At 37.6% G+C, this 20,948-nt stretch overlaps 1 protein-coding gene across 1 annotated transcript; it reads left to right on the forward strand.

The window, feature by feature from the left end:
* The first annotated feature begins 18,184 nt into the window (after positions 1-18,184).
* LOC131163781 (pathogenesis-related thaumatin-like protein 3.5) lies at positions 18,185-20,320 on the forward strand. The gene is made up of 3 exons (XM_058120522.1): positions 18,185-18,332; positions 19,189-19,876; positions 20,007-20,320. The coding sequence occupies exons 1-3, from the start codon at positions 18,266-18,268 to the stop codon at positions 20,140-20,142; spliced, it is 891 nt and encodes a 296-aa protein (XP_057976505.1). The 5' UTR covers positions 18,185-18,265; the 3' UTR covers positions 20,143-20,320.
* The last annotated feature ends 628 nt before the right edge of the window (positions 20,321-20,948 follow it).

A 20,948-nucleotide genomic window follows, 5' to 3' on the forward strand; every position in this document is an offset into this window, starting at 1 on the left:
TATATAATATTTTCAATGATTTCGACACGACAATGAATGCTTTAAGCTTACCGGACCAAAAACATATAAATGAATGTCCATTTTAAATGAACTAAGTCTACATTGCCTTATTTATTATGATTCCTAAGTTTCACTCATCTTTTCAAAAGTATTTTAACATTAAACTAAGCCTATCTTTTGTTTAGGATTCTGAAAAATTTTAACGTAATTTCGGCAGCATGCTATTTGTAAATTGGATGTTTGCCCATAAAACTTGTACTTGATAGGTTGAAATAGATCATTTATAAGAAGTTGAAGGCACACGAGAACCTATATCCACTACCAGCATGCAATACACATTAACTGCATCTGCCATGCATGCGGCATTCTAGACTAGCATGAAATCATGTAGCATATTCACGACAGTAATCCATGTAACCATATATTAAATTTAGAATACGAATAGCAGAGAACAGTGGATAGTATTGAGTTTAGTGTAGTATTGTTATTCATCCAAGCATTTGGACATGAACATTATAAGATGATGAGAGCATTTAATTTAAATAATTATGAAAGTGATGCTCTCTATGAGTTATGTTATGATTTCGGCATGACAATGAATGCTTTAAGCATACCGGACCAAAAACATATAAATGAATGTTCGTTCTAAATGAACTAAGTCTACATTGCCTCATTTATTATGATTCCTAAGTTTCACTCATCCTTTCAAAAATATTTTAACATTAAACTAAGCCTATCTTTTGTTTAGAACTTTGAAAAATTTTAACGCAATTTCGGCAGCATGCCGTCTGTAAATTGAACGTTTTCCCATAAAACCTGCACCTGATAGGTTGAAATAGATCATTTATAAGAAGTTGAAGGTACACGAGAACCTATATCCACTACCAGCATGCAATACACATCAACTGCATCCGCCATGCAGGGGGCATTCTAGACTAGCATGAAATCATTTAGCATATTCACGACAGTAATACATGTAACCATATCTTAAATTCAAAATACGAATAAAAATTGTTATCTCGAGTCATCCGATAATATGCTTATTGAAAAGCTTTTAAATGACTAAAACATATCCTGAAAAATCGATGTGAAACCCAAATAGAGCATGACAAGAACACATCTCATGTTAATCTCACCCACATAAGACATGAATCTACTTTGCCACTATCGTACTATATACAAAATAACATGCCTCCAAATCATCTGATTCACTCCTCTCATATAATGTAAGATCTATACCCATATAAGTATAAAACATAATTTAACATGAAACTCAATTTGTGATCATAATACCTTATAATTAATCAGAGGAGCCACCCGCATCATCTGGTCCAGATTGGCGCATCCTTTCCTCTAACCGCGTTTGCCTATCCATCATTTCTTACATCTGGGCTTGAAAGTTGGAAACCTCCGATCTCAATTCCGCGTTCTCCATTTCCATCATCTGCATCTGTTGAGCCATCTCCTACTTATCATACTCGGCCTCTCGACGCTGTCGTTCCATCTTTGCATGAGCCGCCGCACCCATGGATGATGATGCTGTTGGGGCGATCTAACCACTTCCAAGACCTTTCACCCAGCCCCCCGCTCGTTGCCCAAGCACCTGGGAAGTGATCTCGAAATCTGTCATGTGCTGACTCCGTTCTGAAACAGGTGCATCCCTCAGCTCGACCATCCGTGCCTAATTTCAATCATGAAAATGATAAAAAGGAATAAGTAAGACTACAACTTTGATGTTTTGAATAAAGTAATAAACTAAATCTTTTGTTTCACTTACATGTCTACCTTGCACACCCTCGCACCACTCCCCCGATCGCCATTGGTGTGTTCTCTGATACAGATCCGGCAACGGCTCCTCTGCGCCAGTCTCGAGATCATGCTACATTATCATATAAGACATCATTAGTATTATGTAATGTAATGGTCAGATAATTTTATATATAGTAATTACCTGGCGATGATTTACAAATAGCCTCGATCCACCGCAATGTGTCGTAGGGAGTTTGCTGCGGTTCGCAGCATTTGTTTCACATATGGCCTACAAGGAAGATGTAATGACGACTTATTAGCGACATCATTGTAAAAAAATAGTGATTATAATACAAACACATCACCTGATAGCGCAGGTTGCGGAAATGGCGACACACCATGTCCCAATCCTCTTGGGATATCTTATTGTATGGCCATGCTTCTGCTTCATCTCCCAACGCTCGAAAATGCTCGTGCATTTTCGAGTGATAGCTCTTAAATTTATTACACAATTGGACGTCGACCGTCCTCCTCACATGGTCATCCTTGAGGATGTCCATATCAAACTCCTCCTGCATATATAGGTAATACAATTACAATGTTAGACAGTTGTTTATTGGCTAGTGTATTAAAAGTAAAAAAATATTTAAATTAAAAACAACTTTATAGGGTTTGGAAACTTACCAAAATGCGCATGTAAAGAACCATGTGTTGCTCTTGAGTCACTTGCGGCCAGCTGAATGCGGTGACTAGAACACACTGTCGGCATATAATGCCGAGCTCCCTCGTCCGCGTGGTGCACCAATCGTTCAGCGGGGCGGTGTATCCTGGAGGAATTTCGATCCGAATCCGCTGTTTAGTCCTATCCAGGTGCTTCTTCAGTGACATATTCTTCGCTGCACCATGGCCTGACCTGACCGTGGACGTAGATGCTGAAAGTAGAGTTAATTTAATAACAACATTATAATCATACACGTGAATAACTATCATCAACATTTGACATGTAAATATATTAATCGTATCCATACCAACATTGCTCATGACGGTCGGAAACTCACCCTACGTGTCAGTCGCATAAGTGGTATCCATGTCTGGTCGAGGTGCCGATGGCTCAGACAATGGTGCCGCCGCATAAGGACCGACAAGGTCTGCCGATCTGGAGGATGTTGGATCATCCTCATGCGATATACTCCTGTGCCTGAAAGGATTTCTCCAACGTCGGCCTCCTGGTGCCATGTTTGGAAATTAATAGGCAAGTAAATATAAGAAGTACGAATATTAGATGGATGCAACATACATCTTTTTTTAAGTTATTTACACATGTCAGATACATAGTGACAAAAATAGACAAGTAAATATAAGAAGTACGAATATTAGATGGATGCAGCATATATATATTTTTAAGTTATTTACACATGTCAGATACATAGTGACAAAAATAACATGCTTACCCCCCTATACGTCCTTAATATCGGTATCATCTCACTTTCTAAAGTGTCTTCCTCTTCACTACAGTACTCGACCCCTGTTTCATCTTCCCCATCAGTTTCCTCATCATCGATGAAGTGAACGTCTACAGAAGGTTAAATTGTAATGTCAGCAGTCCCTACGTGTTCTGCCTTGGCACCATCCCTATGTAATGGTATAGGATCAGTGCCTTCTTCGACAACATCTGCAGCAGATTGCGCTGCTGCATGGACAGATGACTCATCTTCTTGGAATGTAGTCTCACTGGCACTCATCTCACTATCTGCAACTTCTGCAATAGCATACAAACTTCGGAGAGGAATCTTTTGGGCCACATGCCATTCACCCTTCAATTGGCGTCTTTAAGGTAAAACACTTGTTCTTCCTGCGTCGTAAGCACGAAAGGGTCATTTTGATACCAAGTCTTTCTAAAATTGACACTGGTGAAGTAGACATCGATGTTTATCCCTGTCCTTTTATTGACGATGTCCCACCAGGTACACTTGAATAGGTGGACGACTCTGTTTGCTCCATAGCTAAGCTCTATAATGTCATCTAGCACACCAACGTAGTCAATTTCTTCATCTCCTTCTGTGCCTAGCACTGCAACACCACAATTTTGGGTTCTTCTATGCAGTTTGAGGGACTTTGTATGAAATCGTAACCCGTTGACAATGCAACCGCTATAGCGGTTAACTCGTTGATCGGGGCCATATGCCAACGCGTACAAATCTTTACTTGCCATTGGTTCCTTATTGTAACACATGACTTTCATCTATTAAATAAACAGGAGTTTAGAAGAATAAACCGTCAATAGTGAAAACATACATTGCTTCTCACTCAAGCAGTTTTTGTTACTTACACGACTCCCAAACTAATTGATAAATTCCTTCTTAAGTCTTTTGTTAACATTCCGTTCATTTTGGGCCAGGAGTTCAACTTTATATTCGCTATATGCAACAGTAGTACGTGTTAATGTCAAGTAAGTATATAATTATGCATATGTAAATACAATGCAAAGTAAGGAGTTTGGAACCACGTACTCGATATATGGAACAATTTCATCACAATTGTTGAGGACGTAAAAATGAGCATTTTCTAGGTTGTCCATATCAATGAAATCGTAAACTCATGCACTGAGAGGCCGAACATTTCTCTAAATATAGAGCTCCTGGGTTCTTTATTTTCGGCATTAATAGCATGAACGTCTGCATTTCGCTCATCACGAGTGAACATTGTGTCAATATCATGTAGATACATTGAGCAAAATGTAAGACATTCACTGTCAATGTATGCCTCAATGATTGAACCTTCTGGCCGTGCCTTATTGCGCACATACCCCTTCAAAGTGGACAAGAACTTGTGCATTTTACATAGCATTATAGACTTGTAGACACAATAAAGAAAAAAATAAAAATAAAAACAAGGAAATCACGTGACAATTATACAAAGACTTTATACTTTACCTCTCAATAGGATACATCCAACGATATTGAACTGATCCTCCAATTATGGTCTCCCTTGGTAAATGGACAGTTAGGTGGACCATCACATCGAAGAATGCTGGCGAAAAAATTTTCTCCAGCTTGCATAGTATGATCACGATTTCATCCTTTAACCGTTCAAGTATGTTTACGCTCAATTTTTTTGAGCACAACTGCCGAAAAAAGAATCCCAACTCAATCAGCACCGAGAGAACATCTTCAGTCAAGTGTTCACAAAGGAAAACGGGTAGAACTCGTTGTAGAAGGACGTAACAATCATGACTTTTCATTCTTAGCATCTTCCCTTCCTTCGTGTTTATGCATCGAGCTATGTTCGATGCATATCCATCAAGGAACTTCATTGATTTCAACCATTTGAAGAATTTATTCTTCTCATCCTTCGAAAATGTGTAACAAGCTAATGACATAAGAATTTTTTCCCCATCACGAAACAGGTACAGCTCAAGTCGTATTCCTATATCTTCCATATCTTGGCGAGCATTTGCTGTGTCATTTGTCTTCCCATTTATATCAAGCAATGTACTAATGACATTCTTATAAATGTTCTCTTCGATGTGCATGACCTCCAAGTTGTGGCGCAGTAGAAGATCTTTCTAGTATGGCAACTCAAAGAAGATGCTTCTCTTTGTCCAATTCAATTCCCACTCAGCGCATTTTCTTTTTCTACTGGTCGTTGGTTTAACAAATTTCACATCTCTGATCAACCTTAGTTGGTTTAATATCTCTTCCCCATTTAGCCACTTTGGCAGCGACCTTCGTTCAGGTTTTCCATTGAAGCTTCTGACGCCACGAGTCCTCCAAGGATGTCCAATTCATACAAAAAGGCGATGACACATAAAGCATAACTTGCGGCCATGCTTCAAGGATAATGACCCAACATCCTTATTACATACTGGGCATGCTAAGTAACCTTTTGTGCTCCAACCTGACAGGTTTCCGTATGCGGGGAAATCATTAATTGTCCATAAGACTACATTGTGCATCCGAAATGTTGTCTCAGTTTCCATATCGAACGTCTCCACTCCTTTTTCCCATAATTCTTTCAACTCGTCAATTAACGGACACACGTAAACATCAATATCATTACTAGGTGCTCTCGGTCCGGGAATTAGCAGAGACATATAAATGAAAGGTTCTTTCATACATCGCCATGGCGGTATATTGTGTGACATCATCATAACTGGCCACATGCTATATGGGTTGGTCATGTTACCGAAAGGATTGAACCCATCTAAAGCAAGGCTAGGTATGATGTTGCGAGGATCACTAGCAAACCACGGATGCATTTTATCAAATTCGGCCCAAGCTTCGGAGTCGGCTGGATGGCTAAGGGTGTTTCCATCTTGAAGACGTTTCTTTTGATGCCATCTCAAATCTGTAGCAGTCTTTTTGCACATATACCATCGTTGCAGCCGCAAGATTAATGGACAATATCGCAAAACTTTTTTGGGGATCATTTTACCCTTCTTCTGATTAGTTGTATACCTCAGTTCACCACATTCTAGGCACTCGTTCACATTTTCATGTTCACCATAAAAGAGTACACAATCATACCTACACGCATGTATTAGAGTGTAGCCGAGACCTAATTCACGCATGTATGTCTTCGCCTTATAAAAAGACTTGGGAAGTGCTTCACCATCAGGCAGTGTTGCCTTAATGAGGCTTAAATGCATGTTGAATGTGCTTTGAGATAACTCATGCATTGTCTTTACATGAAGCAACTTTATCAGAAACTTTAATTTTGAGAAATTTTTACAGTTTGGATATAGGGGCATCCGTGCATCCCTCATGAGATTAGAAAATGGTTTACCGAGTTGATTCAACGTACTAGGATTGCAAGGTATGATACCCGCTGAAGTAGTTTCATCACCAATACACGACACACTGACATCACCCGTGTCCACTGCAATCCCCCTTTGCAAGTCACCTAACATTTCAATTAACCCTTTCGAACGTGTATCACCACCTACTATATTTGCCCCCTCATCTTCATTGTCATCATTATTGCTCTGAACTGCGTAATCTTCACCGTGGACACCCATCTTGTGTACCTTTTCTTCATTCTAAAGTCTAACAAATGTGAATAGACCAGATCAATGTGTTTGAATATTATGTTTTGGCATTTCTTGCAAGGACACCTTATTCTACTGGCTTTGTTTGCACGAGGACGTGCGAACTCTATGAAATCATGTACCCCTTTCACGTATTTTGGAAAAAACCTACCTCGAGCGTTCATCTAGCTCTTATCCATGTTCATTAATTACCCTATAATATGTTCAAGTAAATGGTGTTCATTATATTCTCATAATGTTTATCATGCATGCATCGTGAATCCTATAATCAACCATCATACTCTAAAGGGTACGGATCCGATCCCATTTAGGAATGTTGCATTTACATTGCGATCAATCGCTCAAATTCTTTCGTCGTAGTTGTTATAAATTTCAGCAGCATCTCCCCATGGCTCTCCAAGTATACGAGATAAGGGAAGTGAAAATTTTTCTAGTTTTCCATCACTAACAAATTGTCATGATACCCCACTATACACCTAGAGAACACAAGTAGAGACGCGCTCAAAATATATAATGACAATTGACAAAGCGTGAACGATGACAACAATGTAAATATAACTTCCTTAACTATCCACACTCGAAAATCCAAGGATGGTTGAAATACAAACATTACTAATCATAAGTAAAACAAATAATTAATATGTTCAAGTGATTATTAGTCAACATAGTATGACTAATAATCAATTGAAATACAACAATTGATTTGTCTCACATGTACGATTAGGAATGAATGTATAGTAACCGTTCTTGGACGGGTCTAAGCTTCAATGAATACATGAAATGATAGTAATTAATTTGGCATTTTACTTCATATTCCATTTAGTTCTTGACCTTTCACTGTACACTTACGATTGTTATTCTTAGCCAAGTCTTTTTTATTTTCAATTATAAGCCTAAGATCGTCTCTTCTCTTACGAATTTCAACACGTGAGAGACGCGAGCTAGAATGACTTTAAATTTTAACTGATCATGCATATATTTCTTTGTACGTAGTTTTATTATGGATAAACTTTAACGAAATTTCGGCAACATGCCATCTATAAATTGAACATTTCTCAAAAAATTTCTGTATTAAAATTTGATAGATTCAAGCAAACAAATCACAATAATACGTATCATGTAGATACCAGTGAGTTTGAGCATGTGAGAACCTAATTCCACTATAGCATGCAATTCACAATGTACTGCATCAGCCATGCAGTTGGCGTTCAACACAAACATATTTGAAAGGTATTAATACATTTAAATGAAGTGTTGATGTGGGCTGTAAATTGGAATGAAGAAGTTTGCCTTGAAACTACTTGGCCGGGCTCCATTTTCAATCCATGTCAATGCCTATTTTACTTTCTTTCCTTAGTTGTTCATCTCTTACCTTGAAGATGCTCCCGTATTAGGTCATGCATTCATTATGGAACCTTAATAATACTCTCTTCTCACAGAGCATCTACTTTCATTAAAACAAATTTCATTTTTCCTCAAGTTAGATTCAAACTCTTAGTAAGACACTTGCAGAATAGCTTATACTTCATGTTCATGTGTATGGTTCGCCTTTAGAATTTAGATCTGCACAAAAGTGGGAAAGCTCATCCATGCTTTAATTCTCAAATTTAGATATTTATGGGTTCAAATAAAATTTAATATAAGTTTGTATTATATTTTATTGAAACTCACACAAATCCATATTTAAAGTCTGAATTTTAAGCTTGCAAAAATGAATAAAATTTTTTTTATTGCAAAATTTAAACAATATAATGAAAAAGAAAAATAAATGAAAACTATGAGTTCGAAGTAATTAAAAAAAAAAACATCAATGATTATACTAAAGATACAAACTTCAACCAATTTTTATTTATAAGACGACAACCATAAAAACTAGAAATTATCATACTAGGAAGAAAATCTTCAACCAATTTTTATTGACAAGGCATATTTATAAGTTACAAATAATAATTATATTTTTTTCTAAGTAAGAAAAATTAAAATTTTTGTGAGTTATCTAACATTATAGTTAGCACAATAAACTATAAATTTCAACTATTGATTAATAATAATTTAAGCTATAAAATGAAATCCTACAAGTGTCTGACCTTCAAATACTACTGCACGAGGATATATATCCCTTTCTTATTACATGTTAAACGAAATAATTATAATATATACATATATAATGTAAATACTTAGTCTTAATAAACAAAAAAAATTATAATGTATTATTAAGCAGAGGCAGCTTATTTAAATATACATAATTAAGACAAAGTATTACTATTAAAAATTAAAAAACAAAGTGATAATGTATTTTTGAAAGCAAAAATTTTGAGTTTAAATGTAGATTTCTATAGATTAAAATAACTCCATACAAAAACTAAATTTTGTCTAAATTTAAGCAAACCAATTAAAAATTTTCCATGCTCCCAAAAACATGGTTAGGGATTGACCATTTTAAAAACAAAAGATAACCCATAATGGAGATCCTAGAAATTTAATATATTGTTGAGGTTCCAGCCAAAATAAAAATAAAAACAAAAATAAACAAAGAAGAAAGACAAGGGAACAAACCTAAGATGTCCGACGAGAAGCTAAGGCTGTCAATCGGCTGTGAACAGTGGGAGCTAGACTGGGAAAGGGGTTCGACGGGGGTTGTAGCGGGAGACTGGGAGAGGGCGTACCAAGCCGTCAGTCCACTAAGGCTCCGACAAAGCCTGCGATGTCTGGCGAACAGGGCACACCAGGCCGAGAGAGAGCAGCGGGAGACTGGGAGAGATGATTGCGTGCGGGAGCAGGAGGGGAAGAGGAGGAGCCAGGAGAAGGAGGGAAAATATCCCGTGGATAGGGATAAGAGATTTTGGGCATTAGTGACAGTTTCAAAATCGTCACTATTATTCTCCGTCTATTTTTTTTTTAAATGACATAACATTAGTGACAGTCCACAATTCATCACTAATAATAGCCTAGTAGTGACGAGTTTAGAAATTTGTCACTAATAAGGGACCAATGGTGACGAATTTATAAATTCGTCACTAATATTCTGAACTTAAATTTTTTTTATTTTTTATTTTTTTTAAAAAAGTAGTAGTGACGAATCTAAAAATTCGTCACTATTAGTCCCTTGTTAGTGACGAATTTACAACATCGTCACTAATACTCTGAATTGAATTTTTTTTTTATTTGTTTTAAAAACAGGAATTATTAGTGACAGTTCTCAAATTCGTCACTAATAAGGGACCAATAGTGACGAATTCATAAATTTGCCACAAATACTCTGAACTTAAAATTTTTAAATTTTCTAAAACGGGAAGTATTAGTGATGGTTCTCGAATCCGTCACTAATAAGAGGCTAATAGTGACGAATTTTGAAATTCGTCACTAATACTCTGACCTAATACCCTTAACTAAATTTTTTTTATATATTCATAAATATTAGTAGTGACGATTGGTTAATCATCACTAATAAGTGACTTTTAGTGACGAATTTAATCTGTCACTAATATCATAGAATCGTCGTTAATATTTTTTCAGAAAAATTTTCGCTTGAAAATTTTTTACCGCGGAGTTTTTAGTGACGAAAGTATTAATGACAGTTTAAAACTGTCATCAATACTTTTGTATTAGTGACGACTGCTATAATCGTCACTAATACTTACATTATTAGTGATGGTTCTAAAGAACCGTGACTAATACAACACTATTAGTGACGGTTTTAAAACCATCACTAATACTTTCGTCACTAAAAACCTGTTTTTTTGTAGTCTCTCTCTCTCTCTCTCTCTCTCTATTTTTGTCCTTAATTACTTGCATGATAATAGTTAAATTACAGTAAATTTTTATTCAAGTTTGGAACTTTTGTTCATTTGTTTGGGTGTTATTATGAAATTTTATTTCTTTTCTTTCCCTCTTAATTAATATTAGCTTTAGATTTGAGTGTTGCTTGACCTAATTTTTGTTATTTGATTAAGGCTCGATTTTGTTTCTAGAAAAAAAAAAAAAGAATAAAATACAAAAAGAAAAAAAAAATATTTTTTTAGAAGTTAAATAAGTAGTTTTCCTTAAAATTTAAATTTGGTTTGTTGAAGTTCGAATTAGTTTAAGTTAATCTTATTAAAATTTCCATTTTTATCATGTTTAGTTATTGTTTAAGTTGTTAAAGCTTTAATTTTTGTTCAAGTTCTTGTTTGCATTTAAATTTGGATCTTGATTTAAGTTCTTGATTTTGCTAAAAGTTTGGTTTTTCTTATTCACGTTTGTGTTTGATTGAGTTTTTTTTTTTTTTTTTTTTTATTGCATGTTTTAGTTACGTAGGAAAGTCATCATCATTAGTTTTATTCCGAAATTCAACGCGTGTTTCAATTTTTGTTCGGTTGTTAACGTAGGATTTCCATTTCTCGTTGTTAAATTCAGTGCGTGTTAGGAATTAAAATTTAAATTGCATGTTCGTTTAATTTATCAAAAGAAATTTCAAATAATCCAAGAAACCCGAAATTGAACTGTGTTCAGTGCCCTTTTTGTTTCTTATTTTATGATTGGAATTATGTAAAATTTGAGATTAAACTGCATTCGTTGAGAAGACGATCTAACTTTTAGGCTAAATATTACACGACAGAACTCCCATACTTGAGATAACTTCCGAGTTGCTCATTTTTAGATTGAGTTAACTATTGAGAACAAATTGTCGATGCAAGTGTCAACCTAACCGTCGACAGTTTCTTCCTCCAACCTTCTTTCTTGTTCTTTACTTTACCATGCTTTCATGACACATGCATTCCACTTAATATGAGCCACATCTCCAACAAATAAAGACTTCAAAAATATAATCGATTGGAGAGGGAAGCGCCACTAACATGTACTGTCATATGGTGTAGGTAAGAGTGCCTAGGGATTGAAAAAATTGGCAACAAAAGTTCCTAACACATGTGCGTGAGCGTTGGGAACTCAAAGGATATGAAATTGAAGTATATGTGATGTGCTAGTAAGCCTCTATTAAAACAAGTGGATTTTATATAGTTATGTGTTGTGCATGGAATGGATATTGGGATACCCTAATAGAAAGCATCATGTAGAGAATCCTAGTGCCCAACTTTTGAGCATATCACATTCAATACCCTGAAGCTCAGTTATTCCTAAAACTCTTGGCTAGCTGGCAATTTGTAAGGGTAGAAATGGTAGGGACACATGACAACATCCATGCAGGCCGACATACTAAGTGGAGGCCTTGAGGATGAGGAGAAGCCCACACAATTCATCCATGATGCCAACACTACTAGAAAAGTGGAAATTGAATAGCAGGTGCGATAAATAAACAAAAAAGGGCTCCCCCCATGATCTCCCAAGTCATAACCCTATTTTTGACTGAAGAGGACTTCAGGAGATTCCCTTATAAAGTTAGCAAGTCAATTTTCAATGGAGGTACGTCTAAAAAAGAACAATTTTAATTATTTTTCTCTAAAATTTCATCTTAATTACCCTACTTAAACATCTGAGGTTTTCCTGAAGCCTTTCTCTCATGTCTTCACTTCCCTATTATGTGGGTTCAATCCTTCAATTATCAATATCTTCCAACTTTAGAAGAAAGGCGCCCAATTCTGAGGAATGTCTGTCAGTGTGTCAAAACAATTTTTTACCCTTCATGTTCTGTATTACCTAGTCATCCTGAGTACTAAAAATCCAACCTATCTTGAACCTCCCACGAAGAATTTTCTTGTGATGAGTAGCATCACCTAAGATAAAGGATGGTAGGGAGACAAGGTAGTATTTCCTTCGATGATGGTCCTCAAGCTATTGCAACCAACACAACCTAGAATGAGAAAATAGATGGGCTAGAGAAGTTGTGACCATGAACAACGAGAGCTCTTAGGTCTAAATTTTGAAAGGGATAGGAAGGAACATACGATAGAAGATGTATTACCTCGTGTTGTGTATATAGGTTAAGTAGACCTCTAAAAAAGATAATAGATAGTGAGCATTCAAAAGAGATATATCTCTAGTTCTTATATTAAATGGAGGAAAACAAACTTTTACATGAGCAATTCTATCTAACTCTTTATATAATCTGTGCTACATTCTATTAGAGAAATATACTTTCCATCTTAGACAAATATAAACTTTCCATTTTTTCAACTATCTCATGTATATATATATTGTAATCCTTGTAATTTGTGTGAATTAATAGAGAGAATCATTATTCTTCTCCAATTTTAACATGGTATGAGAGCCCAGGTTTCTTAACCTACGTTTTCTTTGCCCCGCCACTGCCGTCCGCTCAAGTTCTCCCTCGGATTCTTTTTCAGCTTCTCTGGTTCTCTCTGGTTTTTTTTTTGGTCCTCTATGGTTTTTTTTTTCTTTTTGTCGTGCAGTCCCTACCTTGCTGCTGCCACACACCCAACAGTTGCAGCTCATCAGCGTCTCATCAGTTCTCAGTTTTTTTCCCGGCGTTCTCTAGTTTTTCCAGCGATTCGTCCGTCGTCTCCATCGTCATCTTCGGCTGTTTAATTCTCCGATCATCATCGTCTCTCAAATCTCTGCTTTCTTGCCATCTTTAATGCCAGTGCTCGCTGCAGTTTTCTCCGACTTCGGGCTACTCCTTCTTTCTCGGCCGATGATCTCTCTTTGACTTTGGGCTGCTCTAACTCGCATGTACGCAGTCCCGACCGACTGGTCGTTCTCCATTCCGACGTCATCCTTCGCTCCGGTTGTCTTGCAGCCCTCCATTTTCAGTCGCGTTTTGCAGCTCTCAGTGCAGTTCCGACACTTGCAATTCCGGCCGTCTTGCAGGCGTAGTAGCATCATTGCTTGGATTTCTTGATTACAAGCTTCCTTCGCCAGTTGTTTCTCACGAACCCTCGTCTACCCGTCATCCTTGCCCAGTCACCCGCAGGCTCCCCAACCCGGCACTGCTTGATGCTCGGCATTTTTGAATCGTGATTTCAAGCTTTGTTTTATGATCATCCTCCCCAATCACAATCAGACCGTTCTCCTTCAAATCCTTAATTTCTCATAAACCCCCAAAGCTCCTCAAGCCTCTGGTCATCTTCTTTGGCATCTATTCAGTTTTCTCGACATTCCTTGTCTCAGTTTCGGCTTGCCTTAGTGGTCTCAACACTCCGATGGCACCTTTGGCTTCTTGGATTAAACTTGAAGATTATCAAATTGAGGGTTTATATTTTTGGTTGTTGCAAAGATCAGATTTGACTCAATTCGGCGCTTTGATTCTTCTGAACTGATATGACGTTATGGAAGCATCTAGTTCTTCAATGGCTGCAAATATTGTCACAGGTTCTTCAACCTCTTCTGAGATTGCAATGCTTGGTCTCACCAACGAACAATACCGTCAACACTTGGATCTTTTATCGCCCTTGAACACCAACTTTGCCAAGTTTGCTGGTAACCTCGAATCTTGTCATTCTGGTTCTCTTTCTAACACTAAATGGATTGTTGATTCAGGTGTCTCTGATCACATGACTTCCAATTTGTCTTCTCTTGATAATATTCAGTTTCTCAATCAGTCATGCCCCATTAAGTTTCCAAATGGTGACATTGTTTCTGTAACTCATACCGGCACTATGCGGTTTTCTTATACTTTCTCTCTCTCTCTCTCTCTCTCTCTCTCTCTCTCTCTCTAATGTTCTTTATGTGCCTTTATTTCAATTTAACTTATTATCCATCAGCAAACTTACCAAGGATCTCAATTATGTTGCTATATTTTTTTCCACCTTTTGTGTCTTTTAGGACCTATCAACGAGGAGACTGATTGGAACGTGTGAAGTACGGGATGAACTTTACCACTATAAACCTCCCTCCGCCTCCGTTTTCAACTCTCAACGTGTTTCTAACACTACTCTTTGGCATCAACGTCTTGGTCCCCCTTTCTATCTCATGTATTCCGAAAACCTTAAATATTTCTTCTTCTCATCTGCTTTGTGAAGTTTGTGCTAGAGCAAAGCACACTCGTTTACCTTTTTCTTTAACTACAACTAAGAGCACATTTTGTTTTAATCGACTTTAATGTGATATATTGGGGGGGGGGGGGGGAGGGGTTATCCTATGGCTTCACTTTCTAGTGCACATTATTTTTTAACAATCGTGGATGACTACTCGCGTGTTACATGGGTCTATCTTATGCATATGAAATATGATACTTTCTTTGCCTTAGAAATTTTTGCGCCATGGTTAAAAATCAATTCAATTGCACTGTTAAGCATGTGCACACTGATAATGGTAGAGAATTTCTATCCACTTCACTCCAAACCTTTTTTCATGATCAAGGTATCCTTCATGAGCGCACATGTGTGGATACACCTCAACAGAATGGTGTTGCCGAGCGTAAACATCGCCATCTTCTTAATGTGGCTTGGTGTTTATGTTTTTAAGCTAATCTTCCTATCTCTTTTTGGGGTGAATGCATTCTCACAGTCACTTATTTAATTAACCGCACTCTTTCACTCAGCCTCAAGCATAAGTCCCCTTATGAACTTCTTTTTAAGAAACCACCGTCCTATACACACTTGCGATTATTTAGGTGCTTGTGCTATGCCCAAACTGCTTGCCAACACTGCGATAAATTTTCTCCCTGTGCTCTTCAATATGTTTTCTTAGGTTATCTTACTCATCATAAGGCTTAATGTGTCTACGATCTTGAATATAGAAAAATTTTCATCTCTTGTGATGTTACTTTTGCAGAACATATTTTTCCCTATCATCTCATCTCTTCCCCTCCTACATCTTCTCCAATCCTTCCTATTCCTATTCCTGATATACATCCTTCATACACTTTACCTCCACCACCATCCACACCTAACCCTGACCCCTCATCTCTCCCTCCTTCTCCCTTGGTCTCCTCCCTGACACCTCCACCCTCACCCCCTCCACCACTCCCTCCACCCACCTCTTCATGGCCCAAACGAGCTGTCACACATCCCTCTTACTTGGCTGATTATATCTGCCTTACTTTACCAAAGTCCTCCACGGCTTCACAAGTTTCAAGATGTTCCTCAGGTACGGTTCATTGTCTCTCCTCATTTTTATCTTATCATTGTTTCTCTAATCGACATTTGGATTTTCTTTCTATCATGTCCCAACATCCTAAACCCACCTCATATTCTCAGGCTGTGCTGTACCCACATTGGCGTGATGCCATGGCTTTTGAAATCCAAGCCTTAGAAATCAATAATACATGGGTCCTTCAACACCTACCACTTGGCAAAAAATCAATTGGCTGTAAATGGGTGTTCAAAACAAAACTTCTGGCTGATGGATCCATAGAGCAACACAAAGCTCGCCTGGTGGCCAAGGGCTGCACTCAGGTAGAAGGTTTGGACTATCATGACACTTTTGCTCCTATTGCTAAACTCGTTATTGTTAGGTGTGTTCTTGCAGTGGCTAACTCGGAATTGGCATCTCCTTCAATTCAACGCTTTTCTCCATGGTGACCTCGATGAGGAGGTCTATATGCTCCTTCCACCGGGTTATTGTAAATAGGGGGAGACTCGTGTTTGTCATCTTCAAAAATCCCTTTATGATCTTAAGCAAACTTCTCGCAATTGGTTCTCTAAATTATCATATGTTTTACTTGCTGCAGATTTCACTTACTCTCAGACTGACCACTCTCTTTTCACCCGTTCTTGGGGTTAGTCGTTTACTCTCATACTTGTTTATGTTGATGACATTCTCATGGCAGGTAATGATCTCTTCGATATTAGCACTTTCAAAGTCATGCTTGCTCAGAAATTCAAACTGAAAGACCTTGGCAAATTGAAATATTTCCTTGGCCTCAAAGTTGCTCGCTCTCCCACTAGCATATTTCTTAATCAACACAAATATGCTCTTAACATCCTCACTCATAGCAGTCATCTTGGTGCTCGTCCTGCCCACTTTCACATGGAACAAAATCTCAAGCTCAAGAATACTGATGGTGCTCTTCTCTCTGATCCAAGCTCGTTTCGCTGACTCGTTGGACGTTTGATATATATCACCATCACTCGTCCCGACATTGTGTTTCCGGTCAACATTCTTAGTCAATTTATGCACTAGCCTAGATGACCACATTATGATACTGTTGTACGTGTTCTTCGATATATAAGTCGTCTCTAGGACAGGGCTTATTTTTTCCTACTGCCAACACTCTTCAAGTCTCAGCCTATTCTGATTTGGATTGGGCTAGTTGTCCTCTCACTCGCCGCTCCACCACTAGTTTTTTCATTCAGTTGGGCACTAGTCCGATTTCCTAGTGCACTAAGAAACAAACTACTATGTCTCGCTCCTCCGCCGAAGCTGAGTACCATGCATTTGTTTCCACTACATGTGAACTTACATGACTCAAAACTCTTTTAAATGATCTTGGAGTACCGCATTCCTAGCCTATGCTTTTATATTGTGACAATCAAGTGGCTTTTCACATTGTCCAGAATCCAGTTTTCCACGAATGTACAAAACATATAGAAATCGATTGTCACATTGTTCTTGAGAAGTTACGGGCTGGTCTCTTCTTCGCTAAGCATATTCCTACCCACAATCAGTTTGTCGATATTTTCACCAAAACTTTGGGTTGTGAACATTTCCAAATCTTATCACGCAAGTTGGGCATTACGAATCTTCATGTTCCAACTTGAAGGGAAGTAATAGAGAAATATACTTTCCATCTTAGACAAATATAAACTTTCCATTTTTTCAACTATCTCATATATATATACCCTTGTAATCCTTGTAATTTGTGTGAATCAATAGAGAGAATTATTTTTCTCCAATTTTAACACATTCAAATCGTGCTTCTTATTGTTATAAATAAGGCACTTCACTAAATTGATGTAACTTATAAACAGCTTGGCTGTTGTAGAAGCACGAATATCATATCATATATGATATCATGCATATGTGTTGGCTCTCCTCTTATATCGATTTCTATGTCATTCCTCTTACAATTTGTATTACATTCAAAAGCAGATGTAACTTATAAACATTCTGGTTGTTGTACAAGTACAAATATCATATCTAATATGCCATGCATGTGTACGTTCTGGCTCTCCTCTCATATCCATCGGTTTCGTCCTACCGAACTGTGGGTAGATTAAAAGGAGGGGACCAAATCAAATTTGTTGTTGAAAGAGCTGGCTGCTTTGTAGCTCACTGAAGAGAAATGAAGGAAAATCACCCATGGAAAATCAATAAAGTGGAAAGAGACGTCGCCTAGACTAAGGATAGAAATGCAGAGAGGGTACGTAAGGAATATATATATATATATGCTTGTGGTTTAGTGGTGCAAGGAAGGAAGGAAGCCTTTTTGGGCAGCCAGCAGCGTGACTGCCTCCGGATTCACTCTCCCCAACACGTATTCTCTTATGCCCACTTAATTTAATTATACTAAAAAACAATACAAATATCTTTTCCCTTTTGCCATTCAGTACTTCGTGAGCTACGAATAGACACCAGAGAGAGCAGGGAGGAAAACAGTAGTAGTGAATCTGATCAACATATAATAATTGTATGGCTCCTCCACTTCTCAGAGTCCGCGCAGCTGCCATCTTGTTCGTCACTGTTATTATTACATCAGGTAACTAGCTTCTCTTTTCTTTCTTTCATTTTCATAATTTTCTTTGCCGTGGTTGCTTAATTCTTTAAGCACGTACTGCTTTGTATTACGGTAGCATGTGTGCTAGGAATAATATAATGGGCTTCTACATCTTCTGATGATTTGTGTGTTTATTTATAAGATCGGTGACTTCAGAATTAAAGTGACGTGGGATCATTTTAAATAATATTATTTTTAGTATTATGTGGTAAAATCTTAATATATATATATATATACCCACAATGCATTTGTTCATTGTGGTAGAATCCAAACTGGTGAATAATTATCTTCCACTTCATCTGCTATGTTGCATAATTGGTGAAATTATTATAAAAAATAATGTGAAATATTTTAGAGTGTTGCGTTTGTCATTTACATTCTTTAAGTTGGATGGTAAAGATTCATATAATTGTGATAGACGTTGCCTGTCAGCTCCTTAAGGCAACCCTCCTCCTTTGGTGGGATTTAAAACTTGGTTTTGTTTGTTTTTTTAAGCTGGATAATGTGAAGGAAATATTAATTATAATCAAATTATCCAAAATATTGAAAAATGTTTTATTCTAGTTGTCTCAAAAATTGGTTAATCTGAATTTTTTACCAATTTAAATTGACGACTTAAAGTGCGCGTGTAGTGTGTGTATATTCCAAATTATAACATTATTATACCTTTTTTTACTTTAAAATATTTTTTTGAAAAAAAAAATTACGCAATAATATGTGTTGCATATATATATATATATATATATATATATATATATATATATATGTTCAACTATTTAATTATTTCTTATATCTTCTGAATTGATTTATATTCTTCACCCCGGAAATCGACATGCAGCGGCAAAGTTGTCCGAATGCGCAAGAATTTTCACCATAGTGAACGGGTGCAAGGAGAAGGTGTGGCCGGGAATATTACCGGCGAACAACTCCAACGGTGAAGGCGGCGGTTTCTCTTTAAAACCGGGCCAATCCGCAGTGTACACTGCTCCGCCGGGGTGGAGCGGCCGCATCTGGGGACGAACCGGCTGCAATTTCGACAAGTCCGGCAACGGCACTTGCGAGACCGGCGGCTGCGGCAACTCCCTTAACTGCACCGGACCGGGCAAACCGCCTTCCTCGATTGCCGAGTTTACCCTCGGAGGCGGCGGCGGCAGTCAGCTCGACTACTACGACGTCAGCCTCGTCGACGGCCTAAACTTGCCGATCGTGGTTATGCCGAGGAACGGCACCGGCAACTGCAGCGCCGCCGGCTGCGACAAGGACCCGAGGCAGAATTGCCCGTCGGAGCTTGCCGCTAAATCCAGGGACGGGAAGATCGCGGCGTGCCGGAGCGCGTGTAACGTGTTTAACACCGACGAGTACTGCTGCAGAGGGATGTACGGAAATCCGTTGGCGTGTAAACCGTCGAACTATTCGAAGATATTCAAGGAGGCGTGCCCCGTCGCGTACAGCTACGCTTACGACGATCCCACCAGCATTCTCACCTGCTCCGCTCCCGATTATATCGTCACCTTTTGTGCTTCAAGGTAATTATTTAATTAATTCAATACTTAATTTGATTAACACTTGCGCACCATCTCCTTCAGTTTTGAGAAAAATGAAAATATCCATAATTTTAGAAAATTAAGATGCTAATTTGATGATGTTTGAGTCTAGGAATCAAACAGTGTGCTCCTACCATGACAACCATCTTGTTTGCAATGGATCGAAGGCCTTAGCAACAGTCTCTCAGAGGTGGCGTGTCCTGCTCGCATCGCTATTCATTATTAATTTTCAAATCAAGTTTTATTAATTTTGAAGAAGGCGGATGAATTTTGTACTCCACAAGTGTGCCTCATGTCTATTTTTTCTTTCTTTCTTTCTTAATTTTTGTTTTATTTACTTTTTTATTTTTAAAAATTTTTCCTACATATTGCAACACCATATTTTCCCACCATAGCATAACTCTATATATAAAAGGAATTCATCTAGCTTGGCGTCGACTTCTCATTTCTAAAAAGATCTTTATGAAAGTATTAGTCGAACAAAAATAATCATAGATAAAAAAATGTATATCTTATGCCTAATCTATGAACACTTATATTTAACAATTAAATATCCGTAACTCCCAACTACCCATAACTATATCTTCTTTTTAACGTCTTATATAGATCGGACTATATTTTTGGTTATTCATCTTCATACTAAAGGAAAGGCCATTTTAGGGTTTAGGGATACATTCTATAAGATTGACTTGCCTTTTGTCTCTTTCCCCCATCTCCGTTTGCATACTTGTGGATCCTCATGCCTATATTATTGGCAGGAGATACATTCATCAAAAGAAGAATTAAGTTGGCACTTGGCATGAGGGTTTCTTGGTGCTTTGTTAGGGCTTAGGCTTGTTATTGTTCTCCTCTTAGTTCTTAATAATTGATTGCTTAGGTTGGGCGTTAGCCACTTGCTCCCTTCTCTAGTTACACTGCAAGACTATTCAAACCCAACTTACTACTCAATCTTGTGATAGAGCTCTCTCAAGCTGCATCTGTTCCTAGAAGCCAAATTGTACCCCTTCTTCTAATATCCATAACATGTGAATAGATATTCAATCTTGTAGCCCTA

This window comes from Malania oleifera, chromosome 9 (genome assembly GCF_029873635.1).
Source record: "Malania oleifera isolate guangnan ecotype guangnan chromosome 9, ASM2987363v1, whole genome shotgun sequence".
Classification (NCBI taxonomy): Eukaryota; Viridiplantae; Streptophyta; class Magnoliopsida; order Santalales; family Ximeniaceae; genus Malania; species Malania oleifera.

Excerpts from the sequence above, each read along its gene's own strand:
- LOC131163781 (XM_058120522.1), top strand. The coding sequence starts at position 18,266 with ATGGCTCCTCCACTTCTCAGAGTCCGCGCAGCTGCCATCTTGTTCGTC. Across the intron at positions 18,333-19,188 it reads CACTGTTATTATTACATCAG|CGGCAAAGTTGTCCGAATGC; the intron begins GTAACTAGCTTC and ends ATCGACATGCAG. Across the intron at positions 19,877-20,006 it reads GTCACCTTTTGTGCTTCAAG|GAATCAAACAGTGTGCTCCT; the intron begins GTAATTATTTAA and ends GTTTGAGTCTAG.